A 21,941-nucleotide genomic window follows, 5' to 3' on the forward strand; every position below is an offset into this window, starting at 1 on the left:
CTCATGAAAATCTGTGTAAGCTAGTTGGGTGTTGCCACACAGCAAAAGTATCCATGGCAACATGTCACAAGTTAAGCGGTGTTCCGAGAGATATGGGAAACTTCTGCAGTGCAGTGTTGCTATCATTACACAGCTGAGCTCAAATATAACGACTTTGCATATAACATTGTTTATAAGGACCAGATTTGAGTGACACTACAGTAAGCCCACTTATGACTGCATTTAACAGATTTATCAGATTTGTTATAAATGGGTCCTATTGTAGTGAGTAAATGGATGTGTGAAATTAGGCTTGTATGTCATATACTTGAGGCTGCTCGTGTGAAATGTTGAAGGCTGCACTTTGCCGACAGTGACTGTACGAGCTGTACCTACTGCAACATAAATGTGCTCCCTTTGCACACACAAAGAAAGTAGGTGTGCCATGACAGAGAAGCAGCAGACACTTTGCAGACGTGGTCACTAACGCTAGAGTCAAGAGAAGTCAAGCAAATATGTAAAACACCACAAAACATGGCAATATTATTTCATCTTTGTTTCATTTTTCACTTCTATGCTTCCTGAAGCAGCTTCTGCTTTGTCAAGTCAGCCACTTCTTGCATTACCTCGGGTTTCAAGAGGGCATTCACCTGAAAAAGAATGGGAGAACAAACATGCCTGAAAGCCCACGAAAACATGCAAGGTGCAAGAAAAGTGCATGGTAGAAAAGCACCGCAGAAGTTTAGATTATGACTTGTCGTACAGCCCAGATAATTCACATGCATGAAGTTGTGGTAAACTGAAATATATGTAAAGTTCTAAACCAGTAAATTTTGCAATTAGTTCATACTGAAAGTGCTGGAGTGGTAGGTTTCAGAAGGACTTCAGGACATGATCCTTGTTTTGGTGGTCTAAGAATGGGTAATCAAAGCCATTGAGATGATTTAAATGGAGTCCTAAGGAGGACATGCGGTGGTAGCAAGAAAATTTAAGAAACGCTAAACGAGTAGGCAAAGCAAATACAGGACAAGATGTGCAGCCTTCCCTAACCTTGTGTTCTAATGAGACGTCATAGGCATACACAATGCTGGTATCAAACAGGACAACATGATGCCGTGCTAGAGCCAGGGTGCAATTCCTGACTCGCGATATGGCTTCTCTGGTCACTTCAGGCACCATCTGGGAAGAAAAAATGACATGCAGATTGAATTTAAAGCACTAGAGCAAATTTATCATTGTGCTGAACGGAAAAAATTGTTGGGAAAAAGAGAGGCCAGATGGATAGGAGAGAGACAGAACAGGTGGCAGGGCAGCCCTGTCTGCCTGGCCTCTCTTTTCCCAACAATATTTCCTCTCAGTACAATGATCAATATGCAATACAAACTAGCCCAACAGTCTTCAGTTCTAAACTGCAGCAAATGTTCCCATAAATGTGTACTTTTTTTATTTAATGTTAAATGTTCTCCCCACTTCTCCATGTCATGGAAAAGATGAACTTACTTATGCCATATACGGGATGTTTCAATGATCACCAATGCTAATTAATAAAAGGAAGAGATTCAAAACAAAACAAGAATTCTTGCTGGCCAGGATTTGTAGCAGTTGTGGAAATTTGACTCCATGCAATGATCACCTATAAGATTATTAATGAGTTAATTATCACGAAATAACACTTAATTACTTAGAGCACATATTAAATTGTGGAAATGAGGCTGGTCAGTCATCTCCACTAAGTGGGAATCCTGGGGTGAGATTGCGCAAGCACCTCGCTTTCCAAACGTTGGCTTACGTGCTCGTGATTCTCTGGCGCCGCGCTTTCATTGGCGGTCGTCTGCTTGGCGAGGCGGGAGTGCCAACTGAGCACCATCTAGTCGGTGACGTAGGATACAAAACAAACACTGAAAAAGTGAGACGCTTGTGCGATTTCACCCCAGAGATTAGAATAAGTTTAGAAGTACCTGCCTGCAACCTTGCAGTGAAATGCACTAGCGTTTTGCCGTTATACCAGAAGGCCTTAATTATGCGCTGCAGGACAATGCTATGCAGAACACCAAATGTTCTTTGTGGAGGATGTTGGAGATGAATATTTCAAAATTGGTGGTGGTCTAACCATTACTAATAGGCGAAGATGCTTTGAGTTCTCACATGCTTAAATACTGCAATTTAATTACTACATGTGCCCTAAAATAATTATTCAAAAGTTGATTAGTAAGAATTAGATAATTATTTTATTGCCAATTATTGCCCACACTCTAATATTCACCACTACAATTAATACCTAATGGAGGGTAAAAACTCACACTTTGTATCCAAGCACCTATTATTAATAGCCGTTACTGAAACACTTGGTGCGGATATTGCGAAATTGATGACTGGCCACTTGTACAAGAAGCACAGCCTTGAGTTTGTATGTGGAACAATGAATGCTTGAAGCCAACTGAAGAACTCATCATTGCCAATTGGCAAAGTGCTGGCTTTAACGAGCCCAGCACACACACTTCAAGTGCTGCTGATGGAAATCAAAGACACGGATGAGCTGTGACTTACATCAACACTCTGAACAAACTTTGTGCCTTCTTCAGATGGAAGGGGGCAGATCCAAACATAACCATTGTTTCCCAAGATGATTTGGACACCACAAGGGAGGTTGTGGAAGTGAGTTTTGCAGCGCTTGATCAACGATGGTGACACGAGCACCAAAGTGCCTTGGCCAAGCTGCGCATCAGAGTGAAATACATAAACAGGTGTTAGATGAACCACCACAATGCAGAGATTGGCCGTGAACTCTACAACTCTCTTCTGATGAAAAGAAGTTACTTTATTTTTAAATTCTTCAAATGTGACACAAAAAGAGGTACACTTGAAGCAAACAATAGTTTTGAAATAACTATCTTAGAACCATAAGCATACAGGTACTTTCTGAAGAATCATGCTGAATAATAGAATGCAACCAATTTTCCAAAATATGCTTTTCTCGTGGACATCCACAATCTTTTAGGTTTGTTGCTTGCATTCATCTTAAAGAATCACTGCCAAGCTGTCTAGTAACATCAGTGCTAACTATACTCAACAGCAACAAATGAGTGCAAGAAGGTGGAGACTTTATGTAGAAAGGGAATTTGCAGAGTACGTTTGCACAGAACTGGGAGGAATCAAGCCGGCTTCTTTTTGGAAGATGCATTATTGTCGTAAATGACCTTGCATGCAGCAATGAAAGTGCTTTGATTTCTAATGTTTACTATTGATGCAGAGCATAGCATCTCTCTAATGCGCACAGTATTGTGAACTTAATTTTTGCAAATTACCTACAATTCACAAAGCATTGGTCTAACAAAAAAATGCCTGGGTTAATTTTTTTTCTGCAGTGCACTGTATAAAACCAAAATTTTCAGCGCTTGTCAGTAGCAGCCATCTTTTACCAAAAGTGCGGGAACATGCAGAATGAATGGTCCCTATAGTGCTATGCCTGTTCATATCACATGCTTGTTTGTCGCCAGTGTTCACTTGCCATCAGCTGTCACATCAAACCTATAGTTGCTGTGCAGACTGCACCGACAGATGGTTACAGGGGCCGAGATTATGTATGCTTGCTCTAAACAAAGATGCTTGCCCACCCCATGAAACTTAGTATGCATGAATTATTGCAAAACTTTAGCAGAAAATTTAGTTGTAAAAAATTGAGCTCACAAACAAAAAGTTCTTAGCAGTAACAGAAAAGCATACTACAAATGCATGAATGAGAATTATAATGCATACCTATCTACATGTGTTCGTGTATGTATGTGTATGTGTCAACGCGATACTGGTAAATCTTGCTTTGGACGAGCTCAGCACGTCCACTTAGTTTTTCTTTTACTACATAGATGGCTGCACAGTGTCAGCGCTAGAAAGCAGCATTTATTACGCTCTTTCTGTTTTGGCAACACTTTTGTCAGTGCCTAAATTTCACATTTTTGAAATCCCGCTCGCAGAATAGTTCCGTTTTGAAGCAATGCGAAATAAAGAATTTTCGTTCCCCATGGTACTGTTTGCGGCAATGACAAATACATATATAACCCCTAGTGAAAAGGTAAAATGAGGTTTGCACATGCAAAGTATGAAGTAAATTGGTTGAAAACATTTAAGAAGTGCTTTGGAAAAAAGAAAAGCTTGAAAATATCCCATAAAAAGAAACAAAATTAGGTCACTTTTAGTCAGAATAGTCAAATGCTTAGGGGGTTAACATGCTAAAACTCTGATTTAGTTCGATAAGTTCGTGATAGTACTAGCTTCATTATTACCTACTGTTTGCTTCCCAATGCAGATATGTATGAGCAACCCTTCAGACAAGAAAGTGCCAGAAATTTTGAAAAGAAAGCAAATGTGTGGGGAAAAAAATTTAAATGTAGGCACACATAAACACTGACATTGTTTAAGAAGTATACCGATATGTACTTGCTTGAACTGTAAAAATAAATGCTGAATCTTTCATTCACTACGTACTGCATAAATATCACACATTCAAGCACTATCAACGTTCCAATGCCTCTCTGCAAAAGTAAACATTACATAACAATGCAGTACATCACATATCAGATGCAACAGTTAAATTCTGGCTTTTGAAAAGCTGTTATTTTGAAAAAGTCCGGTAACAAGTAAACTAAGGCAGTGAAATTAGCCAAGCAAATGGGCTTTACATCCCGGAGCTTGTCGCCTGTATTGAGATTGCATAGTGCAGGGCTCCACATGAAATATGACCACTTAAAGGGGCCTTGAAACACTTTTCGAACATAGTAAAAAAAAGTCAACGATCTGTAGAAAAGGCTCCTGTGAACGCATTGGTTAAATATTATTGCACTGCATACAGCAGGGAATTTACAATCCCGTGTCGAAAACTGTGTAAAAACACCTGCCCTTGCCTCTGCAATGTTGTTATGCAGTGTCATCGCAATCGGCAATGCCCACCGACAGTTATTGGCTGATTTCGTGATCGCGACAACATGTTCAGTAATACTATTATTGCTAATTTTTAGTTAATAAATGAAAAATATATATGCTTGCAATCTCCCCCCCAAAAAAAAGAAAAATTATTCCATCTTTGCACTGCCGGTCCACACACTACAGTTGTGCGTAGCTTCAGTCTACTGTGGCCATTACGGGTTGCCGCGACAAGCCCTCTCGTCCACAAGACACTGAACTTTTTTGGCGGGGCTTTGTCTCCTTGGCTTCTCCACTGTGTAGCTTCCAGCACGCTAGTGGAGAGGAAAGAAGAGAGAAAGCCACTCATCGCTGCGATAACTGTTTAACTTCACTTCTACTTGAAGGATTAAAAAAACTGTTGTGGCAGAGGATTTGTGAGGCAACATACTTTATGAGGTCATTCTATGATATGTTAGAAAAGTGTTTCAGAGCCCTTGAAGACAATTTATATTGCAACAAGGTCTTGGTACATGCATTCCGTCCCTGCAGCAGTGCAGGTGTTGCAGTTGGGAATAAAGCCTGCGACATCATGTTCAGTTGCTAAATTCATGAATCACTTAGCCATGGCAATTGTTAATGAAAAGGCGATGAAATGCTTATGTGCTGTTGTCTAATACATGGTGCTGGACACGTTGTGGTAACTGGCCTTCGAGATGAGCATGAAAGGACTTTGGTAATCTGTGCAGCTTATCAAAAAAATTTTCTTAACAGAATTTGCCCTATTGGAGTACTGACATATTCTCAAATTTGAAAAGCTCTAGCACATGCTTCTTGCATGTAAAAGGATGACACTTAGCAAGCAAGTATGAAGATAAGAAACATTTACACTGCAAGATATATTATTTTATACTAAAGTTGGTTGCGAAATGCCTGACCTGGCATCCTCGACATTACTAGCTGCACTTGCACGTGGCAGCCGCAGTGATTTCAGAAACAGAGTGAGCCACCGTACCACATCATGATGCATCTGTCTCCTGAATATTGGAACCAGCTCACAGAAACAAGTATTATAGTACATTACTTACATTGCTCTGACACTTGCCAGTAGTTCTACGGTATCGAAGGTTTGGAGTTTTATTTAACAAACAAGAATTGACAAGTAGGAAATGTAATGGCAGTACATCTATAAAGTATTCACGTTTTTGAGAATAAACAACATTTAATGACTAGCACATATAACATTAACTGTGCCACTTGTGCTACTGCTTATCTTACATCATTATAATGTACAACTGACCATACAGATATCTACAGAAGACTTGCAATATTTACATGTGTTACTTCTCAGGCCAACTGCAACGAAATTTCCCTTTGCCTAACGCCATAATAGATAAGTAGTGTATACTACTGAAGCAATGTTGCAAAGCTGCATGGCTGGAAATAATTTAATTATCATATTAGCTGCATTTAAATAGCACCTGAACAGACAACGCTTGCACCTGGTGGTTAGCGGACACATAGCAAGTTTCAGCATGTTGCCTTCTATAGTTCTTGGCGTGCTGCGACCAACGCCTAATCTCGGGGGTCATGCCGAAGAGTTGCAAATTTTTAGTCGTGTGTCACTTCCTTTCAACCACTAATGGCAGCATTTCTTTTTTTATCACGACATATGGACACTCCAGGTGAATTTCCACCGCCGGCATTGCTGTTTCTGTGAGGCTCGGCATAAAGTAAAAGTGTGATAGCATTGCAGCCATGCGCTATATGCTGTAGGTGCGAGGGAATGCATGCAGGAGTGAGCGAAGAAGAATGGTGGCTTGGTGCGGTGGCGTCTACTCGCACACACAAGAGAGGAAGGAGGGGAGGGCGGTATGTAGACTTTTCGTGTGCACAAGGGGGAAGCAAGGAGATGTGCGCATGCTAAGAGGTGGAAGGGAAGGGGGCAGAGTAATGCTGTCACCGCATCTACTCCGGTGCGCATGGCATTGCTTAGCGTAGCCGCATGCTGTTGTCTTATTTTGGAGGTCATCTGCACTGGGTTCGAAGGCTAGCTGACCCGAGATAGCTGATGACTTTGTTTGCGCTGTGTTCTTGCATGACTGGTTCATGTTGAAGCGAGAGGCAGCACAAAGGGGAAATTGCTTGCCGCTGCAGCCGTTCTTCATCATGCCAGCGTTCTCACGGCTAGTGTCCACAATCATAGAGCAAGATGTGTTCATGTTTGCCTGTGTGTATGTGAAACCATGCTTGTTAATCTAGTTAGAGAATGTTCACAGCACTTTATACAGCTCGCAAACCTTATTGCGTACAGCTGTCTAATAACTTGCTATCACAATCAATGCTTTGCCTTTCGGGCGAAACTGTGGCTTTTGGTTAGTTAGTTAGTTAAATGGGGTTTAGTGGCGCAAAAGCGGCTGAGGCTATGCTGCGCCAAACACGAGGTGTTTTAAAATCCAGTTTATGAAGGAAAAGGCTTTGTTAATCTATATTTTATGTAAAAAGCCAGTGTCATCTAGAAATTTACGAATGTCACATAATGGTACTAGTGGGTCATCACCTAAAATTAAAGCAGGGTGTAAAGGTATGTGTAATTGATATAATTTGTGCAAAAGTGTTCGTCTCTGTGTTTCAATCTCCGTACATGTGAGTAATATGTGCATAACTGTTAGTGGCTGTTGACATTTCTCGCATGTTGGTGTGTCTTCTTTCGTAAGTAAGTAATTGTGTGTGAGGTGTGTGTGCCCAATGCGTAGTCGGCATAAAACTACTTCGATGAACCGCTCCTGATGATAGCATGACTTCCACTCGCCAACTATGGGTTTCGTGAGATGTAGCTTGTTGTCGGCACAACGGTCCCATTCGCGTTGCCATTTTACCGTTAAAGCTTTTCTAATTGCACGGATGCTATCTTTATATGGGAGTGTTGTGTTTGTAATGACTTTGTGTGCTGCCATCAATGCATATCGATCAGCTGCTTCGTTACCCGGTATCCCAACATGGCTTGGGACCCAGCAGAAACGAATTGACCTCCCGTATTCGTTAAAAGCCACCATGTATAAAATGTCTCCAATCAGGGGTTCACACTCAGATTTAATATGTAGCGCCTTTAGTGTGCTTAAAGAATCTGTGTATATGACTGCATTTTTGTGTTTATCAGCGATAATCTTTTTTACAACAACCCATATAGCGAAAACTTCGGCCGTGAAAACAGAGGCGTGTTGTGGCAATCGAATACTTTTTTCCCAATTTTCCGTTACGACCCCCACACCCACGTGTTCTTTCGTTTTAGAGCCATCAGTGTAATATTGCATGTTATTTCGATATTTGTCCTGAAGTGTACGGAATTCTTGTGTGATGTGTTCGCGTGGGGTGTCTTTCTTCTTTAAATGTGTCAATGTCCAGTCACATAGCGGTTTAAGGTCGTGCCACGGGGGCAAACGCTGTGGCTTTCTGGCAACCTGTAGGACTTCGCAAGGAATGTTATAATCTCGAACATATTCCTCGTATCGCAGGACAAGCGGTTTAATCATGTTCGGTTTATTTGTATAGTGTAGGCGTGAGTTGCATTGTGTGAGGATATTGTAGCATATGTGTTGTGGTGATGACTGAATTCTTAGTACGTAGGAAAAAGTGAGTAATGCTCTGCGCTGATGTAATGAGGGTTCATTACACTCAACATATAAACTTTGGACAGGTGACGTTCTATAGGCGCCACTTGCCAGCCGCAGTCCAAGGTTATGTACTGGATCAAGTCGCTTGATGTAGGACTGTCTGGCTGAGCCGTAAACCACGGAGCCGTAGTCTAAAAGGCTACGCACAAGAGACCGGTAAACACGTAAAAGGCACGTTCGGTCAGAACCCCAGTGCTTATGAGACAATACTTTAAGGATATTTAGAGCTTTATTTGCTTTAATCTTTAGTGCTTTTATGTGAGTTAGGAAATTAAGTTTGCTGTCAAAGGTTACTCCTAAAAACTTATGATCTTGTTTCACTGGCAATATGGTGTCGTTCAATTTTAAGACTGGATCGCTGTGTGGCCCTCGTTTCTGAGAGAACAAAACAGTAACTGTTTTCTGTGTGGAGAAACGAAAACCATTTTTGTTAGCCCATTGTGTAAGCTTATTTATTGTCATTTGAAGCTGCCTTTCACAGGTTGGCAAACTTGAGGCACGGCAAGCTACTTGGAGATCGTCTACGTAAACAGAGTGCATAAGAGATGACGGTATAATCTTATTAATTGAATTCATCTTTACTATAAACAGCGTCGTGCTGAGGACACAGCCTTGCGGAACGCCGTTTTCCTGTGTAAATGTATTAGAATGAACTGAACCCAGACGTACCTGAAATGTTCTGTTAGACATAAAATCAGCTAGGCAATTCAGCATTTTACCACGGATGCCGAGGTCACCCAGGTCTCTTAAGATTCCATATCTCCATGTGGTATCATAGGCTTTTTCTAAATCGAAGAAAACTGCAAGACAGTGTTGTTTGTGTAAAAATGCATGTCGAATTTCATGTTCCAGACGGACAAGATGGTCAGTGGTTGAACAACCCTTTTTATATCCACACTGATGGGGGTCTATGAGGTTTCTTGATTCTAAAATAAATGAGAGTCTGATATTGATAATGCTTTCATATGATTTTGCCAAACAGCTTGTGAGGGCAATGGGCCTGTAGCTGCTTGCGGATGTTGGGGATTTACCGGCTTTTAGAAATGGGACTACTATTGCTTTTTTCCACTCTTCGGGCATTGTACCAGATTCCCAGATTATGTTGAAAAATTTAAGGAGAGCTTCTACAGATGCCTGGGATAGATGAGCCAGCATGGCGTAGTGAATACGGTCATGCCCTGGCGCTGTGTTTTTTCCTGCAGATAGGACTCTGTTTATTTCTTGTTGTGTGAGGGGGGAATTGTACGGTTCGTTTGACGCCCCAGTAGTGGGCAGCTTCTGTTTTTCAGCGGACTGTTTGTATTGTAAAAATTCCTCTGAATAATTCCCTGAACTGGATACATCGCGGAAATGTTCGCCAAGTATATCTGCCTGTTCTTGTATTGTTGTTTGTGTGCCTGGACATGTAAGTAGTGGAATTGTGTACGATGAGTACTCTCCTCTAAATTTCCTGACCTGATCCCACATTCGTTTTGATGTTACTGTACTGTTGATTGAAGATATGTATTCTTGCCATGAAGATTTTTCAGCCTGTCTTCTAATGAATCGTGCTTTGGCTTTGGCTTGTTTGAAGTTTAAGAGGTTGGAATAGGTGGGGTACCTCCGTAGGATTCCCCAGGCCTTATTTTGTTCTTTTTTAGCGTTCGTACACTCCTTCGTCCACCAGGGGTTTAGCCTTTTGCTCACAATTCCCGATGACTGGGGTATCGCCTTTTCTGCCGCTGAGATTATTACATCAGTGAATTTTTTGTTAAGTTCATGAACACTTAGTGCTGGCGAGAAGACATCTTCCAGTTTCGAGTTTTCCGTAAAGAGCGGCCAATTAGCGAGCTTTAGTTTCCATCGGCGTGGCCTAGTGGTTAAGGTTGGTGGTGGTGATAGGAGTTTAATGACTGCTGGTAAGTGATCACTACCATATGGTGTGTCGAGGGCCTCCCACCTAAGATCATTAAAAAGAGATGGTGAGCAAAAAGCTAAATCTAAACAGCTAAAACTGCGGGCAGTTGGTGAAAAGTACGTTGGGGCACCTGAATTTAAAAGGCAGATATCATTGGATAAGATAAAATCTTCAACCAGCTGTCCTCTTTGGTCAGTTTTGACGCTGCCCCAAAGAGTACAATGAGCATTAAAATCCCCTACTAAAACAAATGGTTCCGGTAATTGATCTGTTAAATTTTCTAATTGTTTAGTAGTGAAGTGGGTGTGGGGTGGAATATACAGTGAGCAAATGGTGATGGTTTTGTAAGATAGAATGGTGACAGCTACGGCTTCTAAAGATGTATTCAATTGAACGTTTTGGGTAGGAGTGCCGCCCTGCACGACTATAGCCACTCCGCCTGACAAACGGGTGGAACATTCGCGGTCCCTTCGGACAACGGTGAAACCTTTGAGAATTTGACTATTTTTCGGACCGAGATTTGTTTCCTGAAGACATACAGCAACTGGTGAAAATATGTTGAGGGTGTCTTTGATGTCACCTAGATTGTGCATGAGACCTCTACAATTCCAATGAATAATAAAAGCCATTTTGAAATTAAAAGGTAAGAATTGGCACTACGGAAGGAATAAGAGGTGAGATGTTAGGTGACAGATTTAAAAAGGCTTATACAGATAAGCGATAACCTTTAGGTTATCGCTTTCTTATTCTGAGTGGTTATTGGGATTTTGTCCCTTTTACCGCGCTCAAGAGAGCGCTTGTCCTTTGGTGTCAATGACACCGGAGTTCTTGCGTCGACCTCCATCGCTCTCTCTGAGGCGCTGGAGGATCGAGAGTTAGGCGCCGAGACACGTGTCTCGGGCCTTGGGGTTCGCTTGATCTTAGGGCCCTGCGGGACTGGTGTCTGCAGGGCGTTTGAAGAGGATGGAGCAGCGTCGGCTGCTTCCATCACGGGGGCGGGAGGGGTCACTGCGGGACCACTACGCGTGGGCTCGGAGGACTCCTGAAACCTCTGTGACGCTGCCCCCATCTGCGTCACATCGGCGTAACTTCTTCTCGGAAAGTACGATAGCCGCTTTCTGGCTTCATAGAACGAGATTTTTTCTTTGACTGTTAGAGCAATTACTTCTTTTTCTTTTTTCCAGCAAGGGCAACTCCGTGAGTAAGCTGGATGATCGCCCTTGCAATTTACACATTTCGCGGGAGCATTGCAGTTATCAGAAGGATGGTCATTGGCACTACATTTCGCACATGTTTCTTTGCCTCTGCATGATTGTGATCCATGCCCGAACCTCTGGCACTTGAAACACCGCCTCGGGTTCGGTATGTACGGCCTCACGTTGATTTTCAAATATCCTGCGTCGAGTGAACTAGGGACAGTGCTGCTACCGAATGTCAATATCACATGTTTCGTGGGAATCTGTTGGTCATTGCGTCGTAGTGTGATTCTTTGTACCTTAATTACGTTTTGCTCCTGAAATCCTTCGAGGAGCTCTTCATCACTAAGGTTCAGGAAGTCTTCTTCAGATATAACTCCTCTGCTTGTGTTCAGTGAGCGGTGTGGAGAGATTGTCACTTTGATGTCACCGATAGTGGTGAGTTCGGAAAGTTTTTCTAGTTGATCTTTTTTGGTCAGTTCAAGGAGGAGGTCTCCGCTAGCCATCTTCGAGGCTTTGTAACCAGCTCCAATTGTGTTTGCTAGGCATTTCGAAACTGTGAATGGTGACAGTTTTCTTACGGTTGTGTTGCCTTCGCTGTGAAGAACGTGGTATTTCGGAAATGAGTTTTCGGTTGGCTTTAAAAAGAACTGGAAAGTTGCTTCGGTGCGACCTCGTTTCAGAGGCCGATCTGAAAGTCGCGGGAACGCTTCTGCCATTGGATGGTTTCAAAATTCGGTGGCGGTGGTAGCCACCCACCACGGAGCCCAACAAGGGGACGCAACAGGTTGCAAGAAGCCTGCAACGTCAGCTATACAGCGCCACTATAACCTAATGTATATACCCAAGGTTGAATATATCACACACGGTTAACCCTTGCCGCCAGGAAACACTGAAGTAATAAGAAGTGAAGAGAAGACAGGAAAGATGAGAAAGTGGGAGAGAAAGACGAAGATTGGAGAGGAGGACAGGAAAAGGCGACTGCCGATGTCCTCCAGGTGGGTCAGCCTGGAGGTGCCGTCTATGTGAAGCCGAGGCCAAAGGGGTGTGTTGCCTCCGCCGGGGGGCCTTAAAGGTCCAGACACCCAGCATCGGCTCAACCCCCAGGATCCCCTTTTCCCCAGACACGGCTAAGCCGCGCACGGCTACACGCGGGAGGGTCCAACCCTCGTGTGCTCGGGTACGTGGTGTCGCAACACACCAAACGCCTGCTGACGCAGACGCCCCTGCGGGGGGCTTTTGGTGTTAAAACATTTACCTCTGATAACCTTTCATGGCTAGCACATCCACTGGTATTTCAAACATAAAATTCTGCACAGAGGCTGCTCTATATGTACACTATCTGAAACTAAGCATTTACATGGCCCAAAATTTTGTTGCAGTTGGACTTTTGGGGATTCAGGAATTGCGACACGGAACTTGCCTTGCCATACTTGAGACTCCTGGTATGCAGTGACAGTGACCCATCAGCAAAAATTGATTGGACTTCTGCCTGGTGTCACAGCTGTCAAGTTAACAAGTTAGGCAGTAAAGCATACACAAGACAACACTGCAGAAGAACATGCATATTGCAAAGGACACCGAACAAGCTACTTCCAGACGTCACCGCAACGCTGACGCTGGGTTTTCAACTGCAGCAGGAGCCCGACCACAGTGGACCTGCAACTTAAGTTTCTCATGGTACCATGGCAATTTACATGAAAGCACAGTTCCAAGGAATGAAGCACATGAATCAGTACAAGATGCTTTTACAAAAAACGTGGACATTTGCACGTGCAGAGATGGCACATGCCACCACTGTTTACATAATTTGCATTTCCTTTGCTACGTTTAAATTTAGTTGTTCACTTGTTCCTTTGGGTTCAATATTGAAAGGATACACTGATGAGGTCGCCTTCACACAAGTACTGTCTCATTAGCAGTTCATCCTCAGCAGATTTTCTCCTCTGAAAGTGTGTTGGAATATCACATAAAGAATTCACAGAACATGGGCTAACTATGATCGTCAATCACTGCCAAGATGTATTTACACCAGTCTACAAAATGTGTGCAAGCACAGATGATACAGCGTGTTGTGGGTTTGCCATTTTGCCTTCTGACTAGCAAACTGCAAGTGTGGCAGCCGGTAATATCAACTGTATCATCATCTGTGGCAATAAATTATGCTTGCTTGGTTCTGCTGATTGCGCTAGCAAGAATGAGCAAAAGCAACAATTCATGCATTTAAGAGAAAATCATGCTATGTGGGCTTAACCTATTTGTTGCTGTATTATACAGTCTGCAAACAATTTGCCTGACTTATGCACAAGTTTCTGGCTTTAGTAATAATAATCGACATCATAGCTGAAGCGTAAAAGCAATCGACATCACAGCTGAAGTGTAAAAGTATGTTTATACAATGGAACCTTGTTATAGTGAACCTAAATAGTATAATGAAGATATAGCCATAGAAAAGATAAGCCCCTGTCCCAATTTACCTCACGAGAAGTCAACTGGTTATGTTGAGAGAAATTTCCTTGCGGAATATACCTGAGAAATACTCTGAACAATTGTTACAGTGAAGACTTTTTCTATTTCTTTGAGGACAACTTTTAGGTTCTAGTGGATGTGAACGATGACCGACACATATGAATACAGGAGACAGAAATTAATACAGGTACAGATATGTAGCCATATTAAATCATAATTACTCGCTACTAACAGGAGGCAGCTGAACATAATACTTGCATTAACCACTATAAAACAACCTTTTCATGATAAGGGAGCACTGGGCATCATTACATTTCATTCTGTTCGTACTGCTTTGCAGACACTGTAAAAGCAGCCCAACAGGTGCACAAAGGGACCGTCATACCAATTCTCCTCCAGGTAGGTTAACTGATGAAAGCAGTAGAGACGCATTCAGACGTGAAGCCATTTCAACTTTCCACCGTCTTTGCTGAACTTCAACAATACGTCCGACAACGACGTCTCCAATCTCGCCAATGTAACTGCGCAAAAGAAAATCACCGTTACAGTGGTTGATAGAAACAAATGGGCAGAGCGGCCACTGTATACTTACGTCTAAACGCAGCCACCTTTAAACAAGGATAATTTCGATAACAAATTTACGCTGGAAGCAGCTAAGCGAAACGCTCCTTACTTAACACAATCTACAGGCCAGAACTGCTATGGTGTGATGCTGTGACAAGCGAAATTATTTGTATATAACGAGAACAAAATTTTGAATGGTAGCAACACGTGACTAAAAAAAAAAAAAATCTCCCCCTCCGTTCCACCCACCCACTCAATGTGCGTCTACAAAAATCTGCCAAACGTTAGTGGCCTGCGCGTGTGAGAAGTCCGCTCGCCGTAGAGGCTGCATACGCACCGTGTTTTGAGAGGACGAACAGTGATGAGCTTGTTTACTTTCTCCACTGCGCCCGCAACAGATGACAGAAGCTGTTCATTGTCCAGATATGTTCCGTGACCTCTGTAACGAATGGGAAAAAAACGACGTGAACACGAATAGCAAGAACGGCACGGATGCACTTGCTGCCTTTAAGTCAATCAAACAACATGCGAATGAACATTTGACTCGCTCCTACATGACACCATGCGACTTCAACAGGCAAGTCCAACTATTCCGACTTCCCGCGGCCGGCGTGCGTGCTACGCGAGTCCAATAGCGACATATGTAAAGCAAGTTCTACTTACCTCATAAAGCCCGCATCTGTTGTAATAACATCTCCAGGGGCTACAAGTCCCCTTGGACGTATGTTTTCGCCGCGATGTTGTTTTCGGGCAGAAAACAGCCTCACATCAACCGCCATGCCAGACATGCTGTCGGCATCTGTCGGCATCAGGTTGATTGCTCTTGGATATGTTTATTAGTCGCCAAGCTGCACAAAGTGGTGAATGTGGTGAAAAACGCGTCATGCGTGCCACTTTAATCGTTTTAATGTAAAAATATTTCCATCTTAAAGTTTAGATTATGTGCGAGGCATATAGTTAGTGCTCGAAAACGTTTTGTTCTTACTTGTATTAATGCACGGTGCTCGTATTTGCGCCCGCTACTAGCTACTGGCTATGGGTACAAATATTTTTATTTGTATTTCTTGTTCAAAACAAAGTAATAAAAAATGATTTGAACTTTGCACCATACTTTGCGCATGGCCTTTAAGATTTCTGGGTCAATACGCGCCGCCAAATCTCGAAGGCTATGTTTCAATAATACGCGTACTTTTTTTTGTTTTCTTTGTTTTTCATATTTCTTCTCTCTCTTTCTCCTCTTTCTTTCTCTATACACACACACACACACACACACACACACACACACACACACACACACACACACACACGCGAGAGGGTATTCTCCCCGAGTTTCATATTAGTATAACTAGAGGGAAATTTGGCGCTGCGATCGTTCAACCATACGATGGGGAGTACAGGCTTCGGATTGGCATCCTGTTGACTGGCGAACAAGTGTACAAGTATTTTTTGGCAGTTTTGGTTTCGCTCCAAGCGCAATTGCTATAACCTGCAGTACGTGGGACAGTGCAACGCAAAACTCTCTGCCTTTGTTCTGTTGCTCGAAGTGGCGATAGCGCGCTGGGCCAGCGGCTGGGACGATGTTTGTGTTGGGGTGTGGTGTCGAAGCCCTGACGAGAAAGCAACGGCATCATAAACGTTGTAAGAACATGTTTGGACCGTTTGGACCTTGGTTTGTTAAGTGTGTTATTAGGTTGGCGCTGCAGCGTTACGTGCTTCATGAAACTTCAGAATAGGAAAAAGAAGGCACTACTGATGCAAGAAATAGACAGTTGTACTTCTAGTGGCTTGACAACCAAATTTTATTGAGGGCTTTATTATGCATTGCTCGTTTATGTGCTCATTGAAATGCGTGTTTTAGGACTTTGAGAACACAAACTTACTTGTGGTAGGAAAGGTTGCTGCTTCCTGGCTGTAGTCTAGTGTCGCAAGATCTTTAAGTGCAAAGCTACGCCATAACGCTTCGTTAGCGGCACGTCAATATAAAATATGATGAAGCATACTCGTAGGAGGCCACTAGCGTCCTAGATAGCACTGTAGCAGATGTGCTTAAAAGTACTTGAAGACGTTCAGCAATCATGACAGCCGACGCAGCCTTTCGAAAAAGTGAGAGAGTTCGCAAGTGCCTATATATATATATATATATATATATATATATTTTTTTTTTCTTGTATACATACATAAATACCCAATGTTGACTTAGCGATGCGAAAAGTGCAAACTCAGCATACTGTAGTAATGGGCGACTTCAATGCAAAAGTAGGGAAAAAGCAGGCTGGTGAACAAGCATTTGGCAACTACGGCGTCGATTCTAGGAACACTAGAGGAGAGATGCTAGTAGAATTCGCAGAAAGGAATAAGCTTCGAATAATGAACACCTTTTTTTTCAGGAAGCGTAGCAACAGAAAGTGTACCAGGAAAACCCCTAATGGTGAAACAAGAAATGAAATTGATTTCATACTTTCTGCCGATCCCAGCATAGCGCAGGATGTAGAAGTGATAGGTAGGGTAAACTGTAGTGATCATAGGTTAATGAGGGCTAAGATTCACCTCAATTTGAAGAGAGAAAGAGTAATATTGGCCCAGAAGAAATAGGTCAACCTAGAGGCAGTAAGGGTAAAAGCAGACAAATTCAGGCTGGCACTTGCAAACAAATATGCAGCCTTAGAACAGAGAGATGAAGATGACATGGAAGTAATGAATGAAACCGTATCTAGGCTGGCTTCAGAGGCAGCAATTGAAGGCAAGGCACCAAGGCAACCAGAAGGCAAGCTCTCCCCAGTAACAAAGGACCTAATAAAGAAACGACAAAGAATGAAAGTGTCCAACTCAAGAGATAAGACAGAATTCGCGGAACTGTCAAAACTGATCAACAAGGTGAAAATAAGTGATATTTGATACTATAACGTGAGAAAGACTGAAGAAGCCGTAAAAAATGAATGCAGCTTGAGATGAGTGAGAAGGAAACTTGGCATAGGACAAACCAAGATGTATGCACTGAAAGATAAGCAGGGTAATATCAGCAATCTCGAAGGTGTAGTAAAAGCAGCAGAAGAATTCTATACTGACCTGTACAGTACCCAGAGGAGTCAGGATACCTCCATTCGAAGCAGTAATGAACAGCATACATAAACTCCTTCTATAATTAGCGATGAGGTCAGAAGGGCCTTGCAAGACATGAAACAGGGAAGAGCGGCAGGAGAAGATGGAATAACAGTCGATTTAATCAAAGATGGAGGAGACATAGTGCTTGGAAAACTGGCGGCTCTCTATAGGAAGTGTCTATCGACTTCAAGGGTCCCAGAGAACTGGAAAAATGCAAACATTATACAAATCCACAAAAATGGAGGCGTTAAAGAATTGAAAAATTATAGGCCCATTAGCTTCATGTCAGTTTTATATAAAATATTCACCAGGATAATTTACAGTAGAGTAAGGGCAACACTGGACTTTAGCCAACCAAGGGAACAGGCTAGCTTCAGGAAGGGATACTCTACAATGGATCACATCCATGTCGTTAATCAGGTAATCGAGAAATCCGCAGATTTCAATCAGCCTCTCTATATGGCTTTCATAGATTACGAAAAGGCATTTGATTCAGTAAAGATACCAGCAGTCATAGAGGCATTGCATAATCAAGGAGTACAAGCAGCTTACGTAAATACCTTGGAAAATATGTACAGAGATTCCACAACTACCTCAATTCTACACAATAAAGGTAGGAAGATACCTATAAAGAAAGGGGTCAGACAAGGAGACACAATCTCTCTAATGCTATTCGCTGCATGTTTGAAATAAGTATTCAAGCTATTAAACTGGGAAGGCTTAGGACTAAGGATCGACGGCGAATATCTCAGCAACCTTCGGTTTGCCGATGATATTCAGGGTGTCTACCAAGTTGACATGTTGAAATTCCCAGAATTTTCCAGGTCTTCTGAGTTCCTTTGCGAAATTCCCTTAGTGACAGAGAACTTTGTTTTATGTCAAGACGGGCTGACACCTGGTCGCTCGATGCTGTCACTCTCTAGTAGACATGATAAGAAATTAAAAAAAAAAAACGACTTAATCGAGTTTGAATTGTAAAGAGTAGCGTTTATTTTATTCCGAAAGAAAACTGAAGGGATTGATTATTAAAATGCACAGCGAATAAAATATCTTCGAAATAAATGGTAAAACCCATTGCAAATCGAGTCGAACGTTCTCAAATACGAATAAAAAGGAGATGCATATACTGAAGCAAACATTTTCGAATATGAGCTATATCTATCAGCTGATAGCAAACTCATTGGTATGAAGCACTTAAGAGTCATAAGTGAGATTCTCTCGCAACAGCTCGTAAGTCTACATCAACTGTCTTGACATACCCTGAGCGCGCGCCCAACGCCTCAGCGTTGCATTTCACTGCCCTAAAAAGTGTGCTTTGGTTTGGATGAGGGACAACTGCATCTCGGCGTCAGCCAACACGTTGTTTTTTGCACTCAAGCTCCTTCAAAAAAGCAGCGGCGCGCTTCCTTTCCTGTTCATTCCTCAATGCGTGGGACCCAAAGGGCCCTTTGGGTTCTTGTCCTCCTTTCGCTGCGTGTTCGCCACACGAACTATTTGAAGCATCCTCTTGAACAGCTGTACAGTTATACAGAAGGGTGGGGGGGAAGCGCAGAAGACTAGGTGGGGTGATAAAATTATGAAATTCGCGGGCGCTAGTTGGAACCGGTTGACGCAGGACAGGGGTACGTAATTGGAGATCGCCTTATTCCTGCAGTGGACATAAAATAGGCTTATTGCCTTTTGCGCAGGATGGCTGCTTGGGCTTGTCGCCGTTCCGCATGGTATTAAAGGTTCATGTGACGTGGGATGGGGTCCACGTGGATTCTTGCTCGTAGGTCAGGCGGCATAAGGATCGTCTCGTCTCCGCATAACTGTGGTGATAGGGGTAGCGTATAGTCGGCTTAACACGGAGCGCCCCTGGGGTGTTGAGTTGAGTCTTTCGCGCTGGGCCATGAATGTTGCCGCGGCGAGTTCTTCGTATGTGTTCGTCATGCCCAGCTCGCTGAGGCGGTCTGTGCTCGAGCAGGCCGACTGCCGCCTTGCAGGCAATCCGGATCAGTCGATTTGCTTGGTCGATTTCGGTTTGTCGGGCGGCTTGGAAGGGGAGAGCGTAGGTGATTCTGCTTATGACGAAGACCTGCACTAGTTTCTCCGTCATTCCCTCTCTGCTACGTGCGATTCTGTTAATGAGGCTAGTAACACTGCGCACCGTGCGCTTGAGTTTTGATAGGGTGATGCCGGCACTGCCCGTTTCCTGTATATGCATTCCGAGCACTCTTTATTTGCTGGACTTTTCGGATGGGTTCTCCGTAGAGACGTAGTTGTAGTGGCGGAGCTTTGGTGGCTTGGGTTCTTGGTGGTCGAATATGTATGTATTCTGACTTGCTCGGGGCGCATTTTATGCTGGCATGTTTTATGTATGGTTCGACCGTGTATAGAGCTCGCTGAAGTGTGTTCTGTCTGTTCCCGTATGAGCCTGGCCCAGAGCGTAATGTCGTCGGCATAAATTGCCGCACATGTCATGTGACGGAGCGTTTGCGCAGTGGTATTGTGCTGCTCTCAAGCGTGCCTTCGGAAAACAAGGTCGGCTGCATCGTGACTGGCGACGAGGAAGCGGCAGGACGTTCTTTATCTCATAGGCAGCGCTCGGCCAGCAGCATGCATTTTCGCCGTCATCCGAAGGGAGCCGACCTTGTTCACCTAACGCACGCTTGAGAGCAGCACGATACCACTGCACAAGCGTTCCGTCACGTGGATTTTTTCATATTTCGCGGGGTTTCTTTGCAACCCGGAAGAAAGGACTACGTGAGACGTATCGTAAAGGAAACAGTTCGATAGGTGGTTTCTGAAGGTCCTCTACAAATCTGCGTATCATACTTGGGGTCCTCAGCCAATAATTAAAAAATTGGGTAATTAAACTTAATTGATTAGGAAGGTATAGGGAAAACAAAAAATTTTAAATTATTGGCTCAAGTTATGAGGGACACCCTGTATATGCTGCTCAATAAGCCAAATGCTCGTGTCGCACCGTTTCTACTACGCGTAGATTATTAGCCAAGCCATTGTTTGACAGCTTCTTAAATATCGCAAGCAATGCATTTCTACGCCTTGTTTCATGTCGTGTTCCATGTCAAAGCAATGTCATTTCTTTAGCCTTCCCCGAAGTATCGCAACAATATGTTTACCCGTTTTACAGTCCAGATGCAGCACTGTTGAACTTATGTGTACCTCACGGTAAAAAGGAACATTGCTTTGATATAAAATAATGTTCTGCAGTTAAGGAATTCGAGGCGATCTTGAAGTAGGTGTCGAAAGGTGGCTTGACTCGAGTTGTCTACGCTTGGTAAACACAGTAGGACGCGTGCATTTCAGTTACTTGGGCGGAAAGGAGCGACAGATGCCTAGCTCACACAAGACTGCGCATGCTTTTCAGTAAGAGAAGCATCAGCGATTTGACCGGTGTGGTAGTGTGCCTCATAAGAATGGACGTGTTGGTGAAATGTGGTGAGCAGACGCGTGACCGACAATGACTTGATAAATGAGAGCTGAGTGAAATGTTGCCTCGAGCGAACATTCTAATTGCAAGGAGTCATTACTGAAATCGCGGTGACGGCGGCAACGTGAAAGTTTAAGCCAACGCTTTAGGCCTTCAAATTCTGGCTCACTTGAAAGGCTCTTTGTCTTTAAACAATATAATGCGGCTCGTTGAACTAGCCGCCACTATTTACGCACAGCGCAACTATTTCCGTGGTTTCGTAACTGAGATCTTTGAGACCGATCAATATAAAGTGATCGGCAGCAAGGATGCTTTCGGCTTCGACGAAACACCTCGATTCGACGCCACAATTGAGAAACTTGAGCACAGCACAAAGCGAAAGAGCCGCCGTGACTCTGGAGCAACTGAACGACGACATGTAGTAGTAATAGTATTAGTATTAGCAGTAGTAGTAGTAGTAGTAGTAGTCGTAGTAGTGGTATTATTATTATTATTATTATTATTATTATTATTATTATTATTATTAGTAGTAGTAGTAGTAGTAGTAGTAGTAGTAGAAAACTTTATTTGTTATTTTGTAATGAAGTCCCAGAGGGTAGAACCTTCAGTCCAGAGCCCCACTTGCTGCTACTATCCGGCTGGCCTCGTCAATCAGGTATCGCTGGTCGTCCAAGGCTGTGCTGCAAAGAGCGGCTTCCCACTGGGATGGGGAGGCGTTGGGTATTCTA

At 43.1% G+C, this 21,941-nt stretch overlaps 1 protein-coding gene across 2 annotated transcripts; it reads right to left on the reverse strand.

The window, feature by feature from the left end:
• Nucleotides 1-493: 493 nt before the first annotated feature.
• Rrp4 (exosome complex component Rrp4) lies at nt 494-15,527 on the reverse strand. Of its 2 annotated transcripts, XM_050195238.3 has the most exons (8): nt 15,339-15,521; nt 15,013-15,114; nt 14,497-14,632; nt 13,523-13,588; nt 13,066-13,134; nt 2,527-2,694; nt 1,030-1,158; nt 494-629 (listed from the first exon to the last, which is right to left on the reverse strand). In XM_050195238.3, exons 1-8 carry the CDS (start codon nt 15,482-15,484, stop codon nt 552-554), a joined length of 894 nt encoding a protein of 297 aa, XP_050051195.1. In that variant the 5' UTR covers nt 15,485-15,521; the 3' UTR covers nt 494-551. The 2 variants fall into 2 exon arrangements, with proteins under 2 accessions (XP_050051195.1, XP_054918811.1); XM_055062836.2 differs by lacking the exon at nt 2,527-2,694 and having other exon boundaries at nt 15,339-15,527.
• Nucleotides 15,528-21,941: the final 6,414 nt, after the last annotated feature.

The sequence above is a fragment of the Dermacentor andersoni genome, chromosome 1, assembly GCF_023375885.2.
Source record: "Dermacentor andersoni chromosome 1, qqDerAnde1_hic_scaffold, whole genome shotgun sequence".
NCBI lineage: Eukaryota > Metazoa > Arthropoda > Arachnida > Ixodida > Ixodidae > Dermacentor > Dermacentor andersoni.